The sequence below is a fragment of the Plodia interpunctella genome, chromosome 19 (assembly GCF_027563975.2).
Source record: "Plodia interpunctella isolate USDA-ARS_2022_Savannah chromosome 19, ilPloInte3.2, whole genome shotgun sequence".
In the NCBI taxonomy this organism is placed as follows: domain Eukaryota; kingdom Metazoa; phylum Arthropoda; class Insecta; order Lepidoptera; family Pyralidae; genus Plodia; species Plodia interpunctella.
This window is the reverse complement of record NC_071312.1, coordinates 1,639,752-1,659,673: the sequence shown is the minus strand read 5'-3', so window position 1 is coordinate 1,659,673 and position 19,922 is coordinate 1,639,752. Positions and strand designations below refer to the sequence as shown.

The 19,922-nt window shown below is 35.9% G+C and overlaps 3 protein-coding genes across 4 annotated transcripts; 1 reads left to right on the top strand and 2 right to left on the bottom strand.

The window, feature by feature from the left end:
• Nucleotides 1-631: 631 nt before the first annotated feature.
• Pus1 (Pseudouridine synthase 1) lies at nucleotides 632-5,063 on the bottom strand. Of its 2 annotated transcripts, none has more exons than XM_053759453.2 (7): nucleotides 4,927-5,063; nucleotides 4,350-4,620; nucleotides 3,867-4,033; nucleotides 2,995-3,268; nucleotides 2,106-2,205; nucleotides 1,643-1,798; nucleotides 632-1,056 (listed from the first exon to the last, which is right to left on the bottom strand). In XM_053759453.2, the coding sequence occupies exons 2-7, from the start codon at nucleotides 4,589-4,591 to the stop codon at nucleotides 733-735; spliced, it is 1,263 nt and encodes a 420-aa protein (XP_053615428.1). In that variant the 5' UTR covers nucleotides 4,592-4,620; nucleotides 4,927-5,063; the 3' UTR covers nucleotides 632-732. The 2 variants fall into 2 exon arrangements, with proteins under 2 accessions (XP_053615428.1, XP_053615427.1); XM_053759452.1 differs by having other exon boundaries at nucleotides 4,852-5,053.
• A 1,031-nt stretch (nucleotides 5,064-6,094) lies between these two features.
• On the top strand, nucleotides 6,095-7,257 carry Teh1 (tipE homolog 1). The gene is made up of 2 exons (XM_053759463.2): nucleotides 6,095-6,680; nucleotides 7,013-7,257. The coding sequence occupies exons 1-2, from the start codon at nucleotides 6,181-6,183 to the stop codon at nucleotides 7,206-7,208; spliced, it is 696 nt and encodes a 231-aa protein (XP_053615438.1). The 5' UTR covers nucleotides 6,095-6,180; the 3' UTR covers nucleotides 7,209-7,257.
• A 446-nt stretch (nucleotides 7,258-7,703) lies between these two features.
• LOC128678148 (cyclin-J-like) lies at nucleotides 7,704-19,529 on the bottom strand. Its single transcript, XM_053759492.1, has 7 exons — nucleotides 19,108-19,529; nucleotides 18,111-18,221; nucleotides 17,658-17,829; nucleotides 17,101-17,227; nucleotides 15,389-15,543; nucleotides 13,237-13,393; nucleotides 7,704-12,496 (listed from the first exon to the last, which is right to left on the bottom strand). Exons 1-7 carry the CDS (start codon nucleotides 19,216-19,218, stop codon nucleotides 12,112-12,114), a joined length of 1,218 nt encoding a protein of 405 aa, XP_053615467.1. The 5' UTR covers nucleotides 19,219-19,529; the 3' UTR covers nucleotides 7,704-12,111.
• Between the last annotated feature and the right edge of the window lie 393 nt (nucleotides 19,530-19,922).

Below are 19,922 nucleotides of genomic sequence, written 5' to 3'. Positions count from 1 at the left end.
TCGACACGCAAAAAATCTAAACAAATATGGTCTAATTGGATTAATGGAGCCCCACTCGTATGACAGTAATAACATATATTGATTAAACCCGTTACCCGTCCAAACACCCATCCATAACATATCAATTACTGCTGTGATTAAAGATTAGGTGAAAAAGACAAGACGTAATAACGAACGCCAGAATAGACTAATTACAAGCATTTATTAAAAGCTTTTGTTTTGTCACGCTTTATATATTCGAAATATTCCTTTATTATATGTATTGATTATATCAAATTACACTAATAAGACTCCGCTTATAAATATACAGAAAATATTTATTACTTAAATAATAAGGGTGAAGTTCTAATTATTTTTGTATTAATACAAATAAAAAGTTTCTTAGAACTTCACCCTTACATATCATAGAAACAAGTCTCCCTGTCGCGTCTGTCTGTATGTAAGTAACTACCGGACGGATTTGTATAGTTTTCACCAATATATAGTGTGATTTTCGAGGAAGGTTTAAGTGTAAAATTTAATATGGTTTTACCCGAGCGATTTACCTCCGCTCATTTTATATGTTGACGTCATGTGATATTCCTTTGGTAAGGCAAAAATTTGGCACTCAAAAAAAAATAAAAGTCGTTCGTCTATCCCCAATGACTTGTATATTAAATTATATATCAAATACCGGATCTCGGTAAAATTCATTTTAGTTATAATATAATTATGTACTTACAAAATAGAAAACTATTCTATCTCCTTCTTACTTTCTGATCTACCTTCCTTTTCTGTCTCATCGTGGTCGTCTTTTTCATCACAATCGTCATCGTCATCTTCTAACTCTCCCTCCGCATCTTCTGTCCCTTTCTCGTCGGTTTCATCAGATGGCTCGTAGGAATGCAAGTTTAGTTTCTCTAGCCAAGTTCCCATGTTATCTCCTAATACTTCTCCTTTGACTATGTTCGGATAAATGAATTGATGTTTAAACTTCTGTACTGTGTCTTCAACAAATTCCCATGTTAAGCTCTCGTGAGTACCTTTGAATTTTGCATCGTACCTATCGTAATGAACCTAAAATATAATCATAAAAGCATATTTTAATTACCGTAAGGAAAAACCGCCGTTACGAATATATAGATCTTGATAGTAAACTAGATAATAAACTTATTTTCACATTTAAAATATTAGCTAATTAGGATTAATGTATTTTTAATTTCATTATTATTTTCAAAAATGAGTTGATGTATAACAAATCCATTTAAATGAAGATTAATGTGTTTAATAATACTACTAATACTAGTAGTTTTTAACATAGAATACTTTTACTTTCATTTTTGGCATATGCCGGTAAAACTGGCAGAAATATCATTGAAGTGCATCCATGCTCATCTTCGAACATATTATATACAAGCAAAAATATTTCTATCCTAACTAATATTATAAATGCCAAAGTAAGTTTGTTACCTATTCACACTTTATTTGTTCAACTGATCATCTTGAAATTTTGCATACATGTAGTTTGAAGTATGGTGAAGGACATAGCCACATAGGTTACCTTTCACCCCGGAAAAACAAATGTTCCCGTGGGAAAATAACGCGGGCGAAGCCGCGGGCAAAAGCTAGTATTGAATAAGGGATTAAAAAGTATTTCACTCACCATGTCTAAAACCAATCCCAGTCCAGGGGCAGTGGGAATCATGACTTTATCCTTAGAAAATACTTTCTCCATAATACTGTCGTCCGTGTGACCTCTTATCACAGCTACCATTAGACCAACCATTTTCCTTATTTGATGCAACATAAAGCTTTGGCCCTGACAATAAAATGATTAATTGTGATTTTTTCCGAACAATGTCGCATTAATTTATCGTCGATTTTTCGCTTTTTACATCATCAAACAATATTGTCCGATTGTTTATTGTCATTTATTAATCGATGAATGTGAAATAGATACAAATAGGCGTAAGAGCTAATTAATACACCTTAAAATGCCAATAAATTAAAATTCGGTTCGGTCGGTCATGATTTGTGAAAGGAGCCTTTACACAACAGTGTAGTTCTAGTTTAATAAAAGACATTAATAAAAATGTATTTAATTCTAAATACGGACAAATGCTTACCTTTACTAACAAAACAGCAAACTCCATGTCAGAATCAACAAAAACTTTGTCTACACTAAAACCCAACATATACCGAGAAGCCGAGGGGTCAGTGTAATGCCTAAAACATAATTATATATTGATACACACATACTACGGCTTGTGGTTCCGCCCTAGAATAGGACACATAGCCTGGGCAGCTGACAGGCATCAATAGCATTCCTAAAGTTGACGTCAGGCGGGCGACCGGTTGTCAAAATCACAGCCGAATGTTCAAACATTTAATGTTAGAGTAGGTTTATTTGTCTGAGTCAGGGTTTCGTCGTGTCGCGGACCAGAACGCAAGGGAACATGCGGAGATGAGTGTGGGGAGCATGTAAGTTACTTATATACCTTAAAGGCTTGTTAGCGTTTTTTAATAAGTATATTTGTGTATGTTAAGTGCAGGTGCACTAATCAGTTCCAGGCCGGATTATGTACTTAACACCTGAGCTTAGCGGAGCATGCGCGATTGGATCATTGCCCCGGCGTAAACCATAACTACTATCGCCCGACCTCTCACTCCCGTATTCATTGGGCCAGACAAATTTGTTCCTCTGTAGGTTATAAAACAAGACCAGACATGTATGTAGGGAGTAAAAGGATTTTATGTCAGCTACACACTATCGACAGATACGACGCGAATGAATGAACATTGCGTAATTTGTGTGAGAACTTTTATTTACCGCAATGAAAAACCAGCAACGTATGCCGAATCCAGCAAAGTTCGGCGAACAGTACCGCGATAATGTATAGCCGATATTAAAACTTAGGCCAGGATAAAATAAGTACAATGTTTTACGTTAAATTTTAGTCTGGACAGACTATTTTGAAACTAGTTATATAATCTGAACTATATTTAGAAACTTACTTCTTTTCTGTAAAATTGTGATAACTCTTAGTTCCTTTATAAAACCCTAAAATTTTATTCACTCGTTCTAATTTTTCTGCTGGTATTCTATATCCTTTTCTCTCTTCATTTGTGATGATACTGGGCTCAAACACATATGTGGGAAGAGTATAGCTGTATGTTCTTGCGTTACACTTGACTTTGGAGTTGAAACGATTTGTAACTCGCTTTAGACCAAAAATTCTTATACATTCTGGTAATCTTTTATTTATTTCTTCAATGTCGGCTTCCAGAGCTGCAAGGTAGTTATATTGTGACATTAAAAGTATTATTAAAGTGTCAATGAAGTAAAGTCAATAAAATCAAAATAAATACTTTATCCTGTGTTTCAGTCAGTAAGCATGTTCAAAAAATTTATTAATATCAAAATTAGGTATTTTTTTATAAACTAGAGGACTATTTCAAACATTCACCAAACTATGTTATTTTTTGGAAGAACAGTATCAAAAGGGACTTTATATATTAAATAAATTTTAATATTTAAATAAACTAAGTTTAGTATTAAAGGAACTTTATTTATGGAGCACATTACAGCTAAATTACCTTATCAGACCTGACATATTAGGATTTTTTTCCCACAATCAAGAATTACATTATAAATTGCAATGAGAAATAAATTTATTGATTGTAAAAAAAAAAAATATTTTCTCCTTGATATGCTCATTTTAAAAACAGTATGATCAGTGACACCAACTGCCCCAAGCCTCTATGTTCTGTAGGTAGTTTTCCTTTTTATTATTATCAACATGTGATAATAAGAATACAGATTGGGCTCTATCAAGAAAAGAGCTACAGGAACAACTAACAGATAAACAGAAGAAAACAATACTAACGTAGCTTTAAAGACACAACCTGTCTAGCAGCTGAGACTCCTTTGTCTGTCCGGGAACTCCGTTGAAACTGTATGTTCTGCTGTGTTTTAAAATCATCTTCCGTGATATATTTTGCATCTAGTAGGGCCTTGAATAAGTCTTCTTCAATTGTCTGTACACCGGGATTCCTAAAACCAAACTTTTTATGTTTGGTCTGAAGACAAAGACCCACAGCTCCCAAAAAGTTTATAATATCTAATTTCATTTCTACATGTTTCCTGATTTGATGCCATCACAAGCACCAGACGGGTGCTTCAACGGATCGCTCTTCCCTTTCTGGGACTATTTCACAAAAATACATATAAAAACTGCCCCACCCCAAAAATAATTACATTACATACCTTTGCTTACAATATGAATGAAACCTTTTACATAATTAACAAATAAAAGTAAATTGCTGACAAAGATTCTGCACCACCCTAAAGTAACAATGGCATTACATACCTTTGCATACCAAAGTAGTCCACACCACAGTACCCCAACAATAAAGCCACTTTCTTCCTCTTTATCCTCTCGCAAGCTTTCTTTTCAGCAGATTCACCGTTTTCTTTCTTCGGATTCAAATCTTCCCACTGCCTTTTCATGTGACGTCGTTTGAATCGCGTCATGTTCTTGTTACGAACTATGTCCTCCTCCCCATCCCCACTTTGTACACTTGGAACAGTATTGATCGTGTCTGGGTTCATAACTGTTGCAAAGCGCAGTTGCAGCAGACCTACATACAGGAATATAGTACGCATAAATCAATCACATCACATTTATAATTCATGTAGGTACTTTGTATACTTTTATTATAGGTTATAAAACGATATATTTACGTTTGGTCGTATAAGAATATTGGATTAAGATTAAGAATCAATGAGTATAAAATCACTACATACGAATACAAAATGTAACAAATGCAAAAATAAAATAAATTCTACATGTGAAATACTTTTGAAAGTACCTGTTTTGATCGGATGTCTGGGCAGGTTCTTTCTAAATGAACTAACAAATAATTTGAATAATGTGAAAGACATACCTAAATTTCACAAATTAAATAATTTACCAAAGAAAACAGAACTACACTGCACTTATTTATGAAATATCAAATCAACGCATGCTGCAATGCAAGCAATCTTGCCGCCGACATTTCCATCCATTTATGAATGAATGAATTGAACTGAAATGACATTGAATTGTAAAACTAGTGTTTGACACAATGAAGCAATTACGATTAATACCGGTAAAAATATTGATTTTATTAATCGATATAACACTATGTTTCTTTTTCTCCTATAATTTTCACAATATTTTAATTTTGAATTATAACTGGACGGACAGGTGGACTGGAGTTTGAACGAGGCGACTAAGGGAAAAGAAACCTTGACAATTCATAGGCAACAACAGTGTTACCATAGAGGGTTGACGTCAGAACGAAGGCAAGTAGTAACTAAAATCACAGCTTAAACATTCAAAGTTTTATTTTTATGCGGACACTCGAGACAGAATGAAACCGGGAACGCACGAAGATGACAGAGAGAGAGGAAGCAATATAGAGGAACAGAAATGCTACCCAAACCATATTTTTTATTTTAGCTAAATATGTAGGTACCTACTTACTTACCTACATATTTAGCTAAAATAAAAAATATGGTACGCCACAAAATTAATCCCTGTAATCTAACCTAATATTTTCCCATTTTGGCACTACATTTTATTGATGCTCAAGAGGCCCACTCGTATGGCTGGTACCAAGGGCCGCCGGCGCTAAACATTACCCGCTTAGCAATCTTATGTCAACTAAGTACCCAAATTAGGTCACCCGCTTTGTCACAGCTTAATTATTAATGAAAAGGTATCTTGGTCATACTGTCCAATTGCCCATTGAGTGACCCCACACCAACCGCAAACCAGAGTGACGGATTTTATAAGAAAACGCCATACCGGTGCTCAAGTCATATAGGGGCGATGCTATAAAAATATTAAAATAACACTATGCATTTAATATTAGGTATATACTGTGTATTTAATAAGTACTAACCTATTAAGTAGTAACTACATATTGATATAGGTTCGGTACCTACGTTATTGTATGGTCTCAATAAAATTCAATAAGTACTTATTCCATATTTCTCACAGCTAGAGTCCGGATTAAGGGCGTTTAGACGAACACGTATTAGGGCAGCTAGTTCAACCATCCGTCCCTTCCTACAAACCTCGCAATAGCGCAGGTGCGACCAGCACGCATGCGCGACAGATCACTGCATATTCAGAACAAAGTATCCATCATGGGATGACGCATTGCAAGATGAGAGGTGGTAGTTCCGAGCGCTTGGTCGTGAGGCCCCCGCGGCGCCGAGGGGAGACGAGGGCAAAATTGACTCGATACATCACTGTGATACTCGCAGCTCTGTTAGGAGGTGGTGGTTCAGCTCTATTGTTCCTGGTACCTTTATACGCTGATCCAGCGTTGAGCGCCCTCGCCGCAGACTTCGATCCATTGCCAGCTCAATGCGTAACCGAAAGGCGAGACGACCGACTCGGCTTGGATAACTGTACTTGGGCATCGTGCCGGGAAGGGTGTACCAGTGACGCGTACAAATGCATTCAGTTGCACGTGAAGTATAAAGCGAATAGTTTTGAGTGGCGGCCAGCTGTGTTGTACGTCAACATCAAGGGTTGCGGTTATCCGCCTTCAGTGGATTGCGAGAATTTCACAATGAGCTACGGATATGTTGGGGCGAAGTACCCTTGCTACTGGTCGCGGGCTGATACGAGCGTTGTGATCCCCAGGTATATAAATATAATAATCTATATTTCACCTAGTATCATAGAATTATTTCATCATTAATAAGAATTATCTGTGTGATTTTTTTTGGGTACAGTATTGAAGAGTCAGATTTCTGTAACTGATAAAATCTATGTGACTGTGACCTAGGCGCCTAGTACTTACTAAAACATTCTACACAAAAACCCAGAAAGGAAAGCCTTTAAAGGGTGTCCAATATTTACTTGCCCGGAGTAGTACCAAAGATACCAAATTATTACTGTGCTATTACTTATTTATTGATTGATCAAAAATCATTAACTTTTTTGCTCTAACTTTTCATTAATATATTTTTCAGATGGTCTAGAGGAGAGCAAGTGGCTACTGTGACAAGGACATTGGCTCTGCCCCTATTCCTATCAGGTTGTGCTGGGATAGGACTTTGTGCGTTACATTGCGAGTGTCGGCCCAGGCGCCGCCGCAGGCCCCCCCGTCGCCCGCCGCGCATCCCCACTCTGTCCCCTGACGAAACTTCGGTCTACAGACTAGCATAAGGTCCAATCATTTGGAGTGTAAATAATATAAGTGTATTTATTAGTAAAATGTGTTTTATTTTGACCATGACCATTCTAACCTACCACTGGACAGGATTAGTTAAAGTTGCCTGCGTGTACCTCATTATCATCCAATTCAGCAGTGCTTGCACTGTTTTGTTCCGGAAGGCGAGACAGGTACCTAATTTAGGGTACCTACTATGGCAAGACCCTTGGCCACAAATTGGTTGCAGGCATCCATAGACAGCGGTGACCATCGGGTGGGCCGCTTGCCTTTGTTTCGTAGTATAAAAACAATCACACCACTAAAGAAATCCGCTTAATAACAGCAACGTCAATTTTGACAACATGATACCGCGGGGCATCTTTCATTATAGGTCGCTAACGAGAATTCAGGGGCCCCTGAATTGGGCGACCCAGTGGAAATTGCACAACGTCTCCGATAGCTACGCTGAGATTAAGTAGTTACAGTAGGTATAGACAAAAACAAATAAATTATTAAATATGTATTTATTTCAAGGTTTATAATGCGTCTATAGAGTACAAAAATTTATCAATCAGTCCAGTACCAATCATAGGTCCTCGTATACTATTATTTCTAAGTATTAATATGGGTTCAATCTATACAATGTACACTTATGTGAATACATACATATTTTATTTCTGATTTCACTGTTTAATAATTTGTACAAATATGAAAAAGTAACAAAGTAGTTACAGATTCCATCGGCGTGTACAAATTATTTGACATAAAAAAATAATAATTTGCTACCCACATTAATACTACAAAATATCAATTTAAATATGCCTACCTATCCTCAGTCTTCAATCATATACTTTTTTGAATGATTGAATGAATTATTATTTGCATCATATAAATAAGTAATTATTCATTCATTCACTTTTTACGTTCAACAGTGCTATATAATGTTTTGCTTAGCTTCCAACTTTAACAATATTTATCACACACATTATTTGAAATTATAATTTAAAGGCGTGTATTACCATTAAAAATTTAACTTTATGTCTCGGTAATAAGGTTTAATTGAATACAAAAGATTATTTTACTACATTTTTTCTTCAGGCATTACATTGGAAGCACTTTAAATAGGTCCTACAGCTGGGTAGCTAAGGTAGCATAATTAATTACACAATATTAATATTGTATTGTGTTTATAATTTAAAATTGGTTGATAATAGTTTTAAAACGTCGTTTAGATTTAGAGTACTTGTTGGAATCATTAAGATGTGTTGTGTTTGACGTTGATATAAAATCAATGCTGTAAAAGCTGCAGAACAGGGTACTAACTACCAATGACATTTTAAATATATAATACACAATTTAGGTCGATAAGTACACATTTAACAAACAAAATGGACGTATAATATTGGTAACTTTAGATTGAAAAACAGAACAATGTCGCTCTCGCGCAACAACCTTCAAATAACTAACAGCAAATTAAAAAATAGTCGATAAAAAAAAATAAGAAAATAAGAAACCCGAATCAATGCGGGTTTATTAAAAAAATAATTTGAAAATGGAACGGAATCTTTGTAAAAAATAAAATAGGTAACAGACTTAGTTTAAAACTGAGCAATAAATTTTTAAAGATTCTGTTCCATATGACAGATAAAAATAGTCGGATGTTTAATTCGATAATTTTTATGTGTGTTTGAGAATCGATTCGACGATTTAAACGCAATAACTAACAACAACTACTACTTTATTATCACGTTATATTGATGCAGTATTTCTGTGAATTAAAAATCCGACTTGTAATTTCAGTTTACGATTTAGTCGAACTTAGACAGTATACAGTAAGACTATACGATAGTGTCTACTCGTCTCTCTCAAATATGTCTTGCATTTTGATTAGTAACAGACCTGTCAAAATGTGACAAATCCTCTTATGGTAGAAAACTTAGGCTAAATTTGACTAATGACGAAACTAAATTATACTAACGAGATAATAAATTAAAACAATAGATCATAATCACAACCGCTCTTCGTCCAAAACAGCACACATAAAAAGAAAACATAATTTAGTTGTCCTATGAATTATGCTATTTCGGATAAAGTATTTCAAAACAGCAACCTCTTTCGGTGGTCGGGTAAAAATGTAAGCTATGCAAATCCCAACTTTTTTTATTGCGAAATTATAGCTCGCGACTTGACAAATGTTATCACCTTAACCCAAAACATCAAATACAAAATTGTCCAATACTTTAATATTAATTTTCTGATTACTACATAGATACAACCAAAAAAATACAAAACTCGAGCCTTCGAGTACATTTTGATCGCCACTGCAATAATAACCCAATATTTTCTGTATCTTCTTTTAGTTTTGATTTTTATTGTTTTTATAATGAGTTTATTCCAATCATTTCAAAAAGTTTTAATGATTTTTAATATGTTATATCTTCACAAATGCTTGTCATGTTGTGTGTACACATTTTTCTTGGTCATAGTTAAGGGTCAGATTAAACTTATTTTATATACCTGTGTAAATTTTAATGCATTTCTCGAATGAATGTGTTCCACCAATTGATAAAGAAAATAAATTAGCAAGGTAAAAGAGAAAAATCCCGGCGACCAAAATTACGTTTTTAATTATTTTTTTTTCGTTTTGTATATGTTGTTCTATTTTAGTAATTATGACTATATAACACCATCTTTTAAATCGTTAAATAATGCATTAGGTCATTAATAATTCAAACTCTCACATAAAAGATATAAAAGAAAAATGTATAACAGTCATATGATTATTTTCATACTATGAGATGGTGTTATCACTGATATATTAAACTTTATTTCTAACTATTAAATAAGGTTTAAATACACGTTAGACCACGATTACTAAATGAGGTTATATACATTTACCTCACATTTATGTTTATTGCTACAACTTGTGTCAACAGGGATCTTGTACTTTTCCAGAAATAAATGGATTGATGGCTCGCCTCTCGATTTTTAAGTCCTAGTTTGTGTTGCATGGGAAAAAAAAACCATTCACAAATAATAATAATGCATAATATTTTAAAATTATATATCGAATAGGTAATAAAAATTACATAATAGTATATATACATATTTATAAAAAGTTTACAAATGCTTCAAACGTATTTTAGTTAAAAAATGTTTGTCAACTTGTATCGGTTCGGGAATACCGTCGCAGAAAGTTGATGATTGATTGAAGTTTTTTTTTAAAATGTAAAATGGACGGTCAGTTATACAAATGGAAATAATGATATTTTAATGTGTAACGAGTGTACGCACACTTATTACCAAATTTTATTACCACGCGGTAATAAAATTTTACGGAATGAAATATTGGCAATCGGTCAAAACATATAATTAAAAGACGTTTTAAGTGTTAGTTAACTTTTATGAATAAGGCATATTAGGTAACTGGCGAGAAGTATTTATTTCAGGAAAGAACATATTTTTAATGAAAATTCATTAGATTTTCATACTGTCTTTAAGAGTACAAAATAAATCTGGACCATTTTATTTCGTTATTGCAGCCGCAAAAAATTCGTTGAATCTCCCGTTCCTATAAAAACAAACTATTCTTCTACGTTTAGATTTGTCTATTATTGAAATAAAGAGTATAAAAGACAAGATCCCTTCGAGCTACAAATAAACGCACAAATAAACATTTTAGAAAACGAGTCTATATAAACTAATTCGATCGTGAATTAATCGCTCGATCGATATATCATTTTCCATATTCACGAATGGGCTGTGAAAATATTAGTAAATCATGACACTTGGGGTAAGTGGCATAGTTAAGATCATTTCAAAATTTTACCGGCCTCAATTGTCAATGTTGACTCAAATGTCAATTGTTTAACCAATGAAGACTTGTTGCACCTGCCGAAATGCTAATAAACTTAGGTCAAACATAAGTTTAGCCTTTATCATTTCGGCTGGACCCAGGTGCAACAAGTCTTCGTTGGTTATACCTAGGTGTAGCCGCACTAACTACGGTAAAAAACCCGTTAAACGTAACATATATACTTATCCCAATCAGCTAATTAGAAGCAGTTTTGGTTTTTGCCGTCACGCCTCGTTTTATCCCACTATATAGTACAACAAATCGCTTAAATGCAGTCTTTAAATCAGAAAGCATTCATGAATATGGATATATTGTAGTGATGGATAGAGTAACACATGTATGAGATAATATGGATTAAGTATATGGTAATATACTGGTTAAACAAGTATGGTCGGCATGCAAAAAGATTTAACAAATGACAAAATATTTTAATGCAATTTAACTTCAAACAGTGTACACATTCTCGTATCCATAAAAAAGTTCTACCGCATGTTATGATTAATTTATTTAAATTTTAGTCTGATCCGGTACAAATGAAAGACGAAGGGCTGAAATGATGGTCCGACTTTATTCATGGAACTGAACAACTTTTCGTATGGAAGCAACCTTGAAATCGCGAAAAAAAAAAAACATCTGCGGCTCCATACATTTTAATTTTGTATAGATGGAACAGCAAATTTTTTATTCGCGATTTCGGAGTTACCCCCATACTAAAAGTTGTTCAGAATCATGGACTGAGCATGTCGACAAAATATTGTCAATGTATTAAAAGTCACCCTGTGTGTAATACAAAAACTGAGACAAAAAGAAAGCTTACTTTAAATGGTCGCCATGGCTAAAATCGATCAAACAGATTATAATAAGCGGTTGAACTTTTAATGAATAAGATGGACTTAAACGATGGATAAAATGGTCGAACCAGCGACCATTTGTGTTCTATATTAATGTAAAGGAAGATAGGAAAAAACAAGAATAAAAATATTTTAAAGTTAAATTTAAAAGTTTGACCGTACCATAAATCTTATCAACTATCCACCACTACAAGTACAGACTAGGAACAATCAAAGTACAGCTTGAGACATTTGTGTCGTCAAGCGATATCTTTTCCTTTCAATTTCTAACTCTCTGTTATCGAGAGTCCGTTTCACAGCCATACTGGTTGACGGTTGGACCGTATCTAAATTATTCTCTAATAACCTATTCGTTCGATAATACCTGTAATCCGGGTTGCTGATCCTGTAGTAGTCCGGATTGTTCAGATCTAGGACGTTGTAATCCTGTCTTTGTTGGTACTCGTTGAGGTAGGTTGAGTTGTAATTGCTTGTTGACGGTGACATTTGGTACGGAGATGTGCATGGAGTGAGGTTGGGTGAAGTCCGAGCACTGCTGTAACCCTGATCCGCTTCAGAATCCGGGTTGTCTTTAGCTTTCAGCGTTTGCATCATTCTGTGAATCAAAATTTAGTTTAGTAATCATTGTGTGATATTAGTAGTGGTATATTCTGTGTATGTAGTCAGTAATTCGCTTCTTTGGTTTAACCATCGAGGGATGTCAACCGATTGGGACATCGACCTCGGCTTCAATTGAAGTGTCTTTTCGGCCTTTGATCATCATTCAAATAGTTTTGTTACTGCAGTTTTTTATTATTTTTCTTTTATAATTTTAGTGGGAAGGGTAATAACGTGAAATTAAAAATAATAAATAATAGTTATATGTATATTGTTTGTCGGGTATGCAATGAAGTCTATTCCATTTTATAAAAATTGAATGTAAGTGGAAACAGAAAGGGGACTTATGTCCGGGACCTGACATCTAAATCAAAACAATATCTATATGTTTCTCAGAGCGTTTCGACTGCTGCGGCTGCGCTGTCGTAACAAATTTTCGAATTTTAACAAAGGTAACTAACTATTGATTTCACCATCTGATTTTAAAATAATAGTCTACACAATGGTAACGTCACGTTTTGCACGAACAACATAACCCATTTACAGTTTTATTATACATACTAACTAGCTTTTGCCCGCGGCTTCGCACGCGTGAATTTCAGTTCTTAAAAGGAGTCGAAGTAAAATTTCAGTTATTCTTTTATCGCGTATTCTAAGACTGGTAAAATTTATTTATTACTACGATTCAAATTAGTATTTTTGTCATCTTTAGTTCAATTGCTAATGATATATCCGTACCTCTGCAGCAGTCGGCAGACGGGCAGCACGGCGGCGGCGGCGCGGCGCGCGCGCACGGCGAGCCAGCGCGGCCACGCGCGCGCGCCCAGCGCCGCGCGCGCGCACGCCACGCACGCGCATCCCACGTCCACGGACTCCACCGCCTTCAGTCGCACGTCTGCGTTACAACCAACCAACCAACCAACTTACTGTCTTACGTGTCTATACTACAAAGTTACTATTATTAATAGAGAGGTAGAGCGTTTGTGAGTTTTTTATGTGATCTCCGATTGTATCGAACCGATTTCGAAAATTCTTTCACCATTGGGAAAAGTATATTATCCGTGATTGCTATAGGGGTATGTTTTATCTCAAAATTCACACGGGACCGAAACCCCGGGCGACTAAGTCATTTATATATATCCGTATGACACATTTTTCTACTTTCTTGAATTTCTTAATGTTATATTTTTCTATGTTATCTGTGTCTATGTTTCAATTTCATACTTTTGTGGAGACAGATGACACAAAAGTATGAAATTGAGAACATTTCATTAGCTCTCCATTTCCTACTGTAATTTCTATATTTTATTTTATTTATTTATTTATGTATACAACATAACAGTGCAAATATAAAACTTACAAATAGGAAACTAAGTACAAAGATACTACTTATTTCTATAGGAATTTCTTCCAGTAAACCCGCGAAAGAAGAATGGGAAAAAAAGAGGCATTGGCGTGTACAAAAAAGAAAATTACAATAAACTTTAATATTTTATATAATGTATAAAATATGTATAAGAACTACTTTGTGTTTTAGTTACTTAGCTGCTTCCTACATAACTAGTAATAAATAAATGAAAAATAAACGCTTTGCAGAAAACATATGATCATTAACATATTCACATAAGCACGTCTGATGAAGGCTCCACACATTGCATAGTTAGCAACAACGAGTACTTTAAAAAAAAAAAAACAATGATGCATACCAAATCTGTCAAAGTCAGAACTATTCACAAATGTGTAGTGTGGCGCCGGCATCACAATGACGATTATACATGGTAACTTTTTATTCAGTGCACATATTTTCGAAATATGCTCGATATATAACAACTTCCATAACATTAAATCTATTTAAAAAGCACCTCAAGTCTTTATTAACTGATAAATGTTGTTATACTTTAAATGATTTCTTTAATGATAGACTCGGATAGAATTTAGGGCTAGTATAAGTACATTATAATTCTTTTTTTGTTTTGGATTTGTAGTGGATAGCATGCTCCTCTTTATTTATTTATATTTGCATACCTATATTCGGTAAAACGTGTAGGTTAAATTCATTTTGACATAAATTTGTATATTTGTACTCATGTTTTTGGCAAATAAATGTTTTCTTTCTTTCTTTCATAAGAAATAAACAGTAAAAAAATAAATTAAAACTTTCAGCTTTTTGGCGTTATTTATTTATTTTCAGCAATCTAGTCTTGCGACGTTGTTAGTGTTTTAAAAATTACTCTGTTTATTATGTGCATTTAAATATAATAAATGGGCAGTAGATTTGAACAAATTTAAAATTTTAAAACGACCGACAGGTCTTTTTAAGTAAATGGATAAATAGATGCCTCGTTTACTAAAACTTTCATAGTATCAACGATTTCTTTGCTGACCATTAACATTTGAATGCTATCTCTGTTTAGCTGAACCTGTATTGTACCTGTTTTTGCACACTTGTAACATCATGCATTACCACATTTTTGAGCAGAGAAAATTATGATTATTATGATTAAAATTACCAACACACTTTCAAGTTAAAACATGTTTTTTTTTTAATATAAAATTTACTATCGTCAGATAATAAATAAATAAATATATTAGGACAAATCACACAGATTGAGCTAGCCCCAAAGTAAGTTCGAGACTTGTGTTATGGGACACTAACTCAACGATACTATATTTTATAACAAATACATATATAGATAAACATCCAAGACCCGGGCCAATCAGAAAAAGATCATTTTCCATCTTGACCCGACCGGGGATCGAACCCGGGACCTCTAGGATCAGTGGCAAGAACTTTACCACTGCGCCACTGAGGTCGTCATATTTTTGCATACAACGCGTGACAAAAAAAAATCACGAGTTTCCTCATCGGGAGCCGATGAAACACACTCACCAGACAGAGTGAGGTCCAAGTAGGCCTCGAGCAGCTTAGCGCCGTCCCGCTTGAACCTGCGCACGAACTTGGGGTGTCGGCTGGTGAGGTCGGAGTCTGTGACCACGTACTGCGATAGCAGCGCCGCGTACGTCGCCGGAGTTGGTGCTAGCAGCCTAGGATTGATAAGGTAATTTCAATAACAAATGTGTTTGAATGTTAGGTTAGCTTATAACAATGATATATGTTAGTAGTGAATTTATAAAAATATGTTTTTTATAAAAGTGTCATTTTTGACATAAGCTTTTATTGTTATCAAAGAGACGTACTGAATGCAATTCAGCAGGTGACAAAAAATAATGTACCCTTGAGAAGTTCCCTTGTTGAGTCGTTCATGGGTGTGTGGCGACATCTACCACGCCACATGCACAACGGCGCAGATGTAAAAAGCCGACCAAACGCAACGAATAACAAGCCACACAAGTGATCCAGGACACTACGGACAGATGGCACGACGGTCGACCTCACTATAGACAGCTAACAAGCCTAGACCGCGCAGACAGTGCGTTTTCGATTGGAAGCATAAATACAACCTCCGACATGACACCGTCGGAGCCGTGCGGTTCCCCAGGCGCAACACCTAGCCTGGCGGGAAGATCTTCCCTTTGTGGCGGTCGAGCATAATCACCTAGCTCCCGCTACAAGTGGTGACCCCGACGTGATTGAAAGCAGCCTTCGTCATCATCACACCCGACGTGATTGAAGCAGCCATCGCCAACGTCGTACTCTCCAATCTTCACCATCACTCCTCGCACCCTCATTGGTCTCAAGTCAGCAGCAAACAGTCACTCGCAGCAGCAAGCCATCACTCATCTTCAAGGGCATCTACAGGACCATCGCAGCCGACGCAACGCGCTTCCTGGTTCTGGCACCCGCAACTCTCTTCGACTTCATCGACGCCGACGCACCCTGCAGCCCACGTCTGGACGCGCGCACTCACCGGCGTGGCAGCCATGTAGGGACCGGTGCCAACAAGTCATATTCCGCTCACGACAGTCTCGACTCACCGCAGACTACGAGCTCAACCTACGCATCCCGACTCACTGGGACATCGAGTAACATGGCACACACGAGAAGCACAGACTGCACATCAAGACTTCATCAGACCTTCGGTCTTGGGGAGGAGTAATGTGGCGACATCTACCACGCCACATGCACAACGGCGCAGATGTAAAAAGCCGACCAAACGCAACGAATAACAAGCCACACAAGTGATCCAGGACACTACGGACAGATGGCACGACGGTCGACCTCACTATAGACAGCTAACAAGCCTAGACCGCGCAGACAGTGCGTTTTCGATTGGAAGCATAAATACAACCTCCGACATGACACCGTCGGAGCCGTGCGGTTCCCCAGGCGCAACACCTAGCCTGGCGGGAAGATCTTCCCTTTGTGGCGGTCGAGCATAATCACCTAGCTCCCGCTACAGGTGCACAAAATTTCAGTCTAACAGATATCTGCTCCAAAATTAAAATACAAGATTCCACCTGAACATACATAGCAAGTTAAATTTTGCATAATCACCACTCCTATATCATCTAACATCGAAATCTTTTTATCAAAATCATAGTTAGAACGGTGGAGCATCACTAATGTGGTTGTGATGTACAGTTAAATGCAGAGGAGGGGCACAACCTTTGCCCACCATAGTACGGAACCTTAACACTGACCTCCATCGCACATGCTGGCCGACCATCCACTCCAACTGCCTGAATGTTTTGCCACAAAGCTGCACGCCGCTGATCTTTGCCAAGGTCTTGAGTGTTGGCGCTCGGCTGAACTTCTCCTCGCTTTTAGCTGTAAATTACAGTTGTTATAATGAAACTTGAATTAACAACAATCTAAAGTCAAACATTTCTTAAATAATCGGCCTAAACTGAAAAGATACTGACGACTAGGAAATGCAATTTAAACATGTGACAGATGAAATATAACAATAACATCAAAATTATAAATAAAAATAATATTCCAATCCTCCAGAGCAGTAGTGTGCCCAAAACACCGGCTGTTTCCTCACTGTATTGCGAGACTTAAATACAAGCAAAAAAGCTTCTAGCTCTCAAATCTCCTGTTGGCTCCGTGAGGCGCGTCGTCATTTCCTAAACGCATGTTAGGAAATGACATGTTAGATACTTTACTTCAAATATCATTGAAAACTTTTTGTGTGGTCTTTCATATGTATTATACATACTGATAGTCTGCATATTAGGCATATAAAAAAAATCACCAGCCAAACTGAGGCAAGCCAACGCGACATGAGTCAATCTATCTGAGCGTAGCCTGTGAGCGTCCATGAAGAGGTCCAACTGGGCGACGGCCGAGTGCAGTGTGGCGATGTTGAGCGACAGCTTCTTGGTGACGTCACGCAGTTGCTGGACCAGGGTGCCGCGGAACTCCAACTACAGAAGAAAATGGAACCTTAGACCTCATTCACACGAGTTCTTTTTCCATGCAAGACATTGGCTTTTTAGTCTTATAAATTAAATGACTAAATTAAAAAATATATTAGTGGGACATAAGGCAATGAAAGATAGATTAGTTAGGCTGTCCAACCATTAACAAGTACTCTACTCACAAGGTGCTACATGACGATGGTAACATCTAAGAATGCCAAAATCCGTGAAAAAGACAGAGAGGACCGGAAAGAACCGGGAAAATGCTCAGATGAGAGAAAGTATACCTGAGGTGACTGGAGATGTATTATTGGCTTTTCCCCCTCCTGCTCCAGCAGACTATTCCAAATCTCCTCGCTGTATTCACAGTGGTATTCGTAATCTGGATCTGTCACGGCCTAAAACAGAAATGATTAAGATTGTACTATTAGGTGTATATATTTAATTATGTATTCTCAATGGTGTTATTTGCCTGAACATTGGCACATTCTATTCTAAAAGATATTCATAGGTTTTTGTGGAATATACATAAGTTCCAAAATTTAGAAAAACGTTGAAGTATTTTAATTTTTTAAAATTCAAATTGCCACATGTTGCCAATTTGAAATCAGTTTCTTTTTAATATTTCATCACAAATTAGCAGACTTTGATAAGCCTTATCATGGTCTTTTTCTAGGTGACTTGATTACAATTTTATTGATATACCAAATTTTCACATGTAATTAAATTAAAATAGAAATATTTGTACCAAATAATATGGAAAAGTGGCCAGAAGGAGACCTATACCAAATATTTTGTCAAGCAAAGACGATAAGAAGAAGAAAGATGTCAAGATTAGGAATGTTTTACCAGTTCAACAAACAAACCTTTATTTATTGAATATTCTACCTAAATTTCTCAACATATAAAGATATTGCACATAGCTTACTCAACATTGGACAAAATTATGCAAAGTAATTAAAGCTATTATATACAAATTCTACTGCAGGTGATTAAAATTAATTAATAATCACCTATTGCAATATGGTTCCGAAAATTGTATCATGGATTAAGTTTATTATTATCTCTAAAAGTACAACATTCGAAAATTTAATATCATGTTACATTACTTTCAAACACAAAGAAAGTTCAAAAGTTACATTACTTCAAACACAAAGTTCACAAAGTATTGCAAAAACCTATAAATTCTTTTAAAATATGTTGAAAATTGAAGATGTGAAAAATTAAGAACATGTTTTATTCATAATTTAAAATAAAGGTACACATGGTAATTTGTGTTCTTACTATGCTCAGTTCCATTCGAGGCTCGGATGGTTCAGCTCTTGCGACGTTTTCCGGGGACGTGTGGCTCCTTACATTCGACAGATTGAGCTTCGACATGTTCAAGGACTCCATTTTGATAGAAAATGCGGTCGAGAACTTTAAATACGGCGAGGTCTTAACACGTCGACCGAAAATGACGTTCTCTTGTACACCTCACCACGTGGAAACTAACGTCAAATAAAATCGTCGGATTCAACGTTAATTAAGTTGTAAATTCTCCCAACAGCGATCATTACTCTTCTTGTTAATACATAACACAGCGTTAGTGGAATGGAATATAATTTCGCGAAATTATAACAATTTCAGCAAAATTTTATCACATGATGCCACAGCACTTCAACTTTCAATCAAGCCATTTTTGACAATGAATTTATGAGTGAGTGAATGAAATAAAGATTAGTTGGACAGGTTGGAGAAAAGAGCGAATGAAAATGAAGCAACTGACAGTATATATTTTTTATTTGTTGCTGCCATTTAGAGGCGTGCAATCGGTACTTACCGTAAATCAAATATCAACTGTAGATTTTGATTAGGTTTTTCCGCTGACGGTCAAAATATATTATCAATAATGGTTGTAATTCTAATTAAAACAAAAGAAATTGCTTGAAAAACAAAGAGTTTATAATTTTCAGACTCAATAACCAGCCACCTCCCTGACGTCAACCCTTCTTGGGAGTGCTATTAGTCTATCAGCTTTGCCTAGGTTAATCATTTGTGCGACATTTACGGGAGGCTATGGAATGGTTCTATAATGGAGCGCAACACGCCAAATTAAT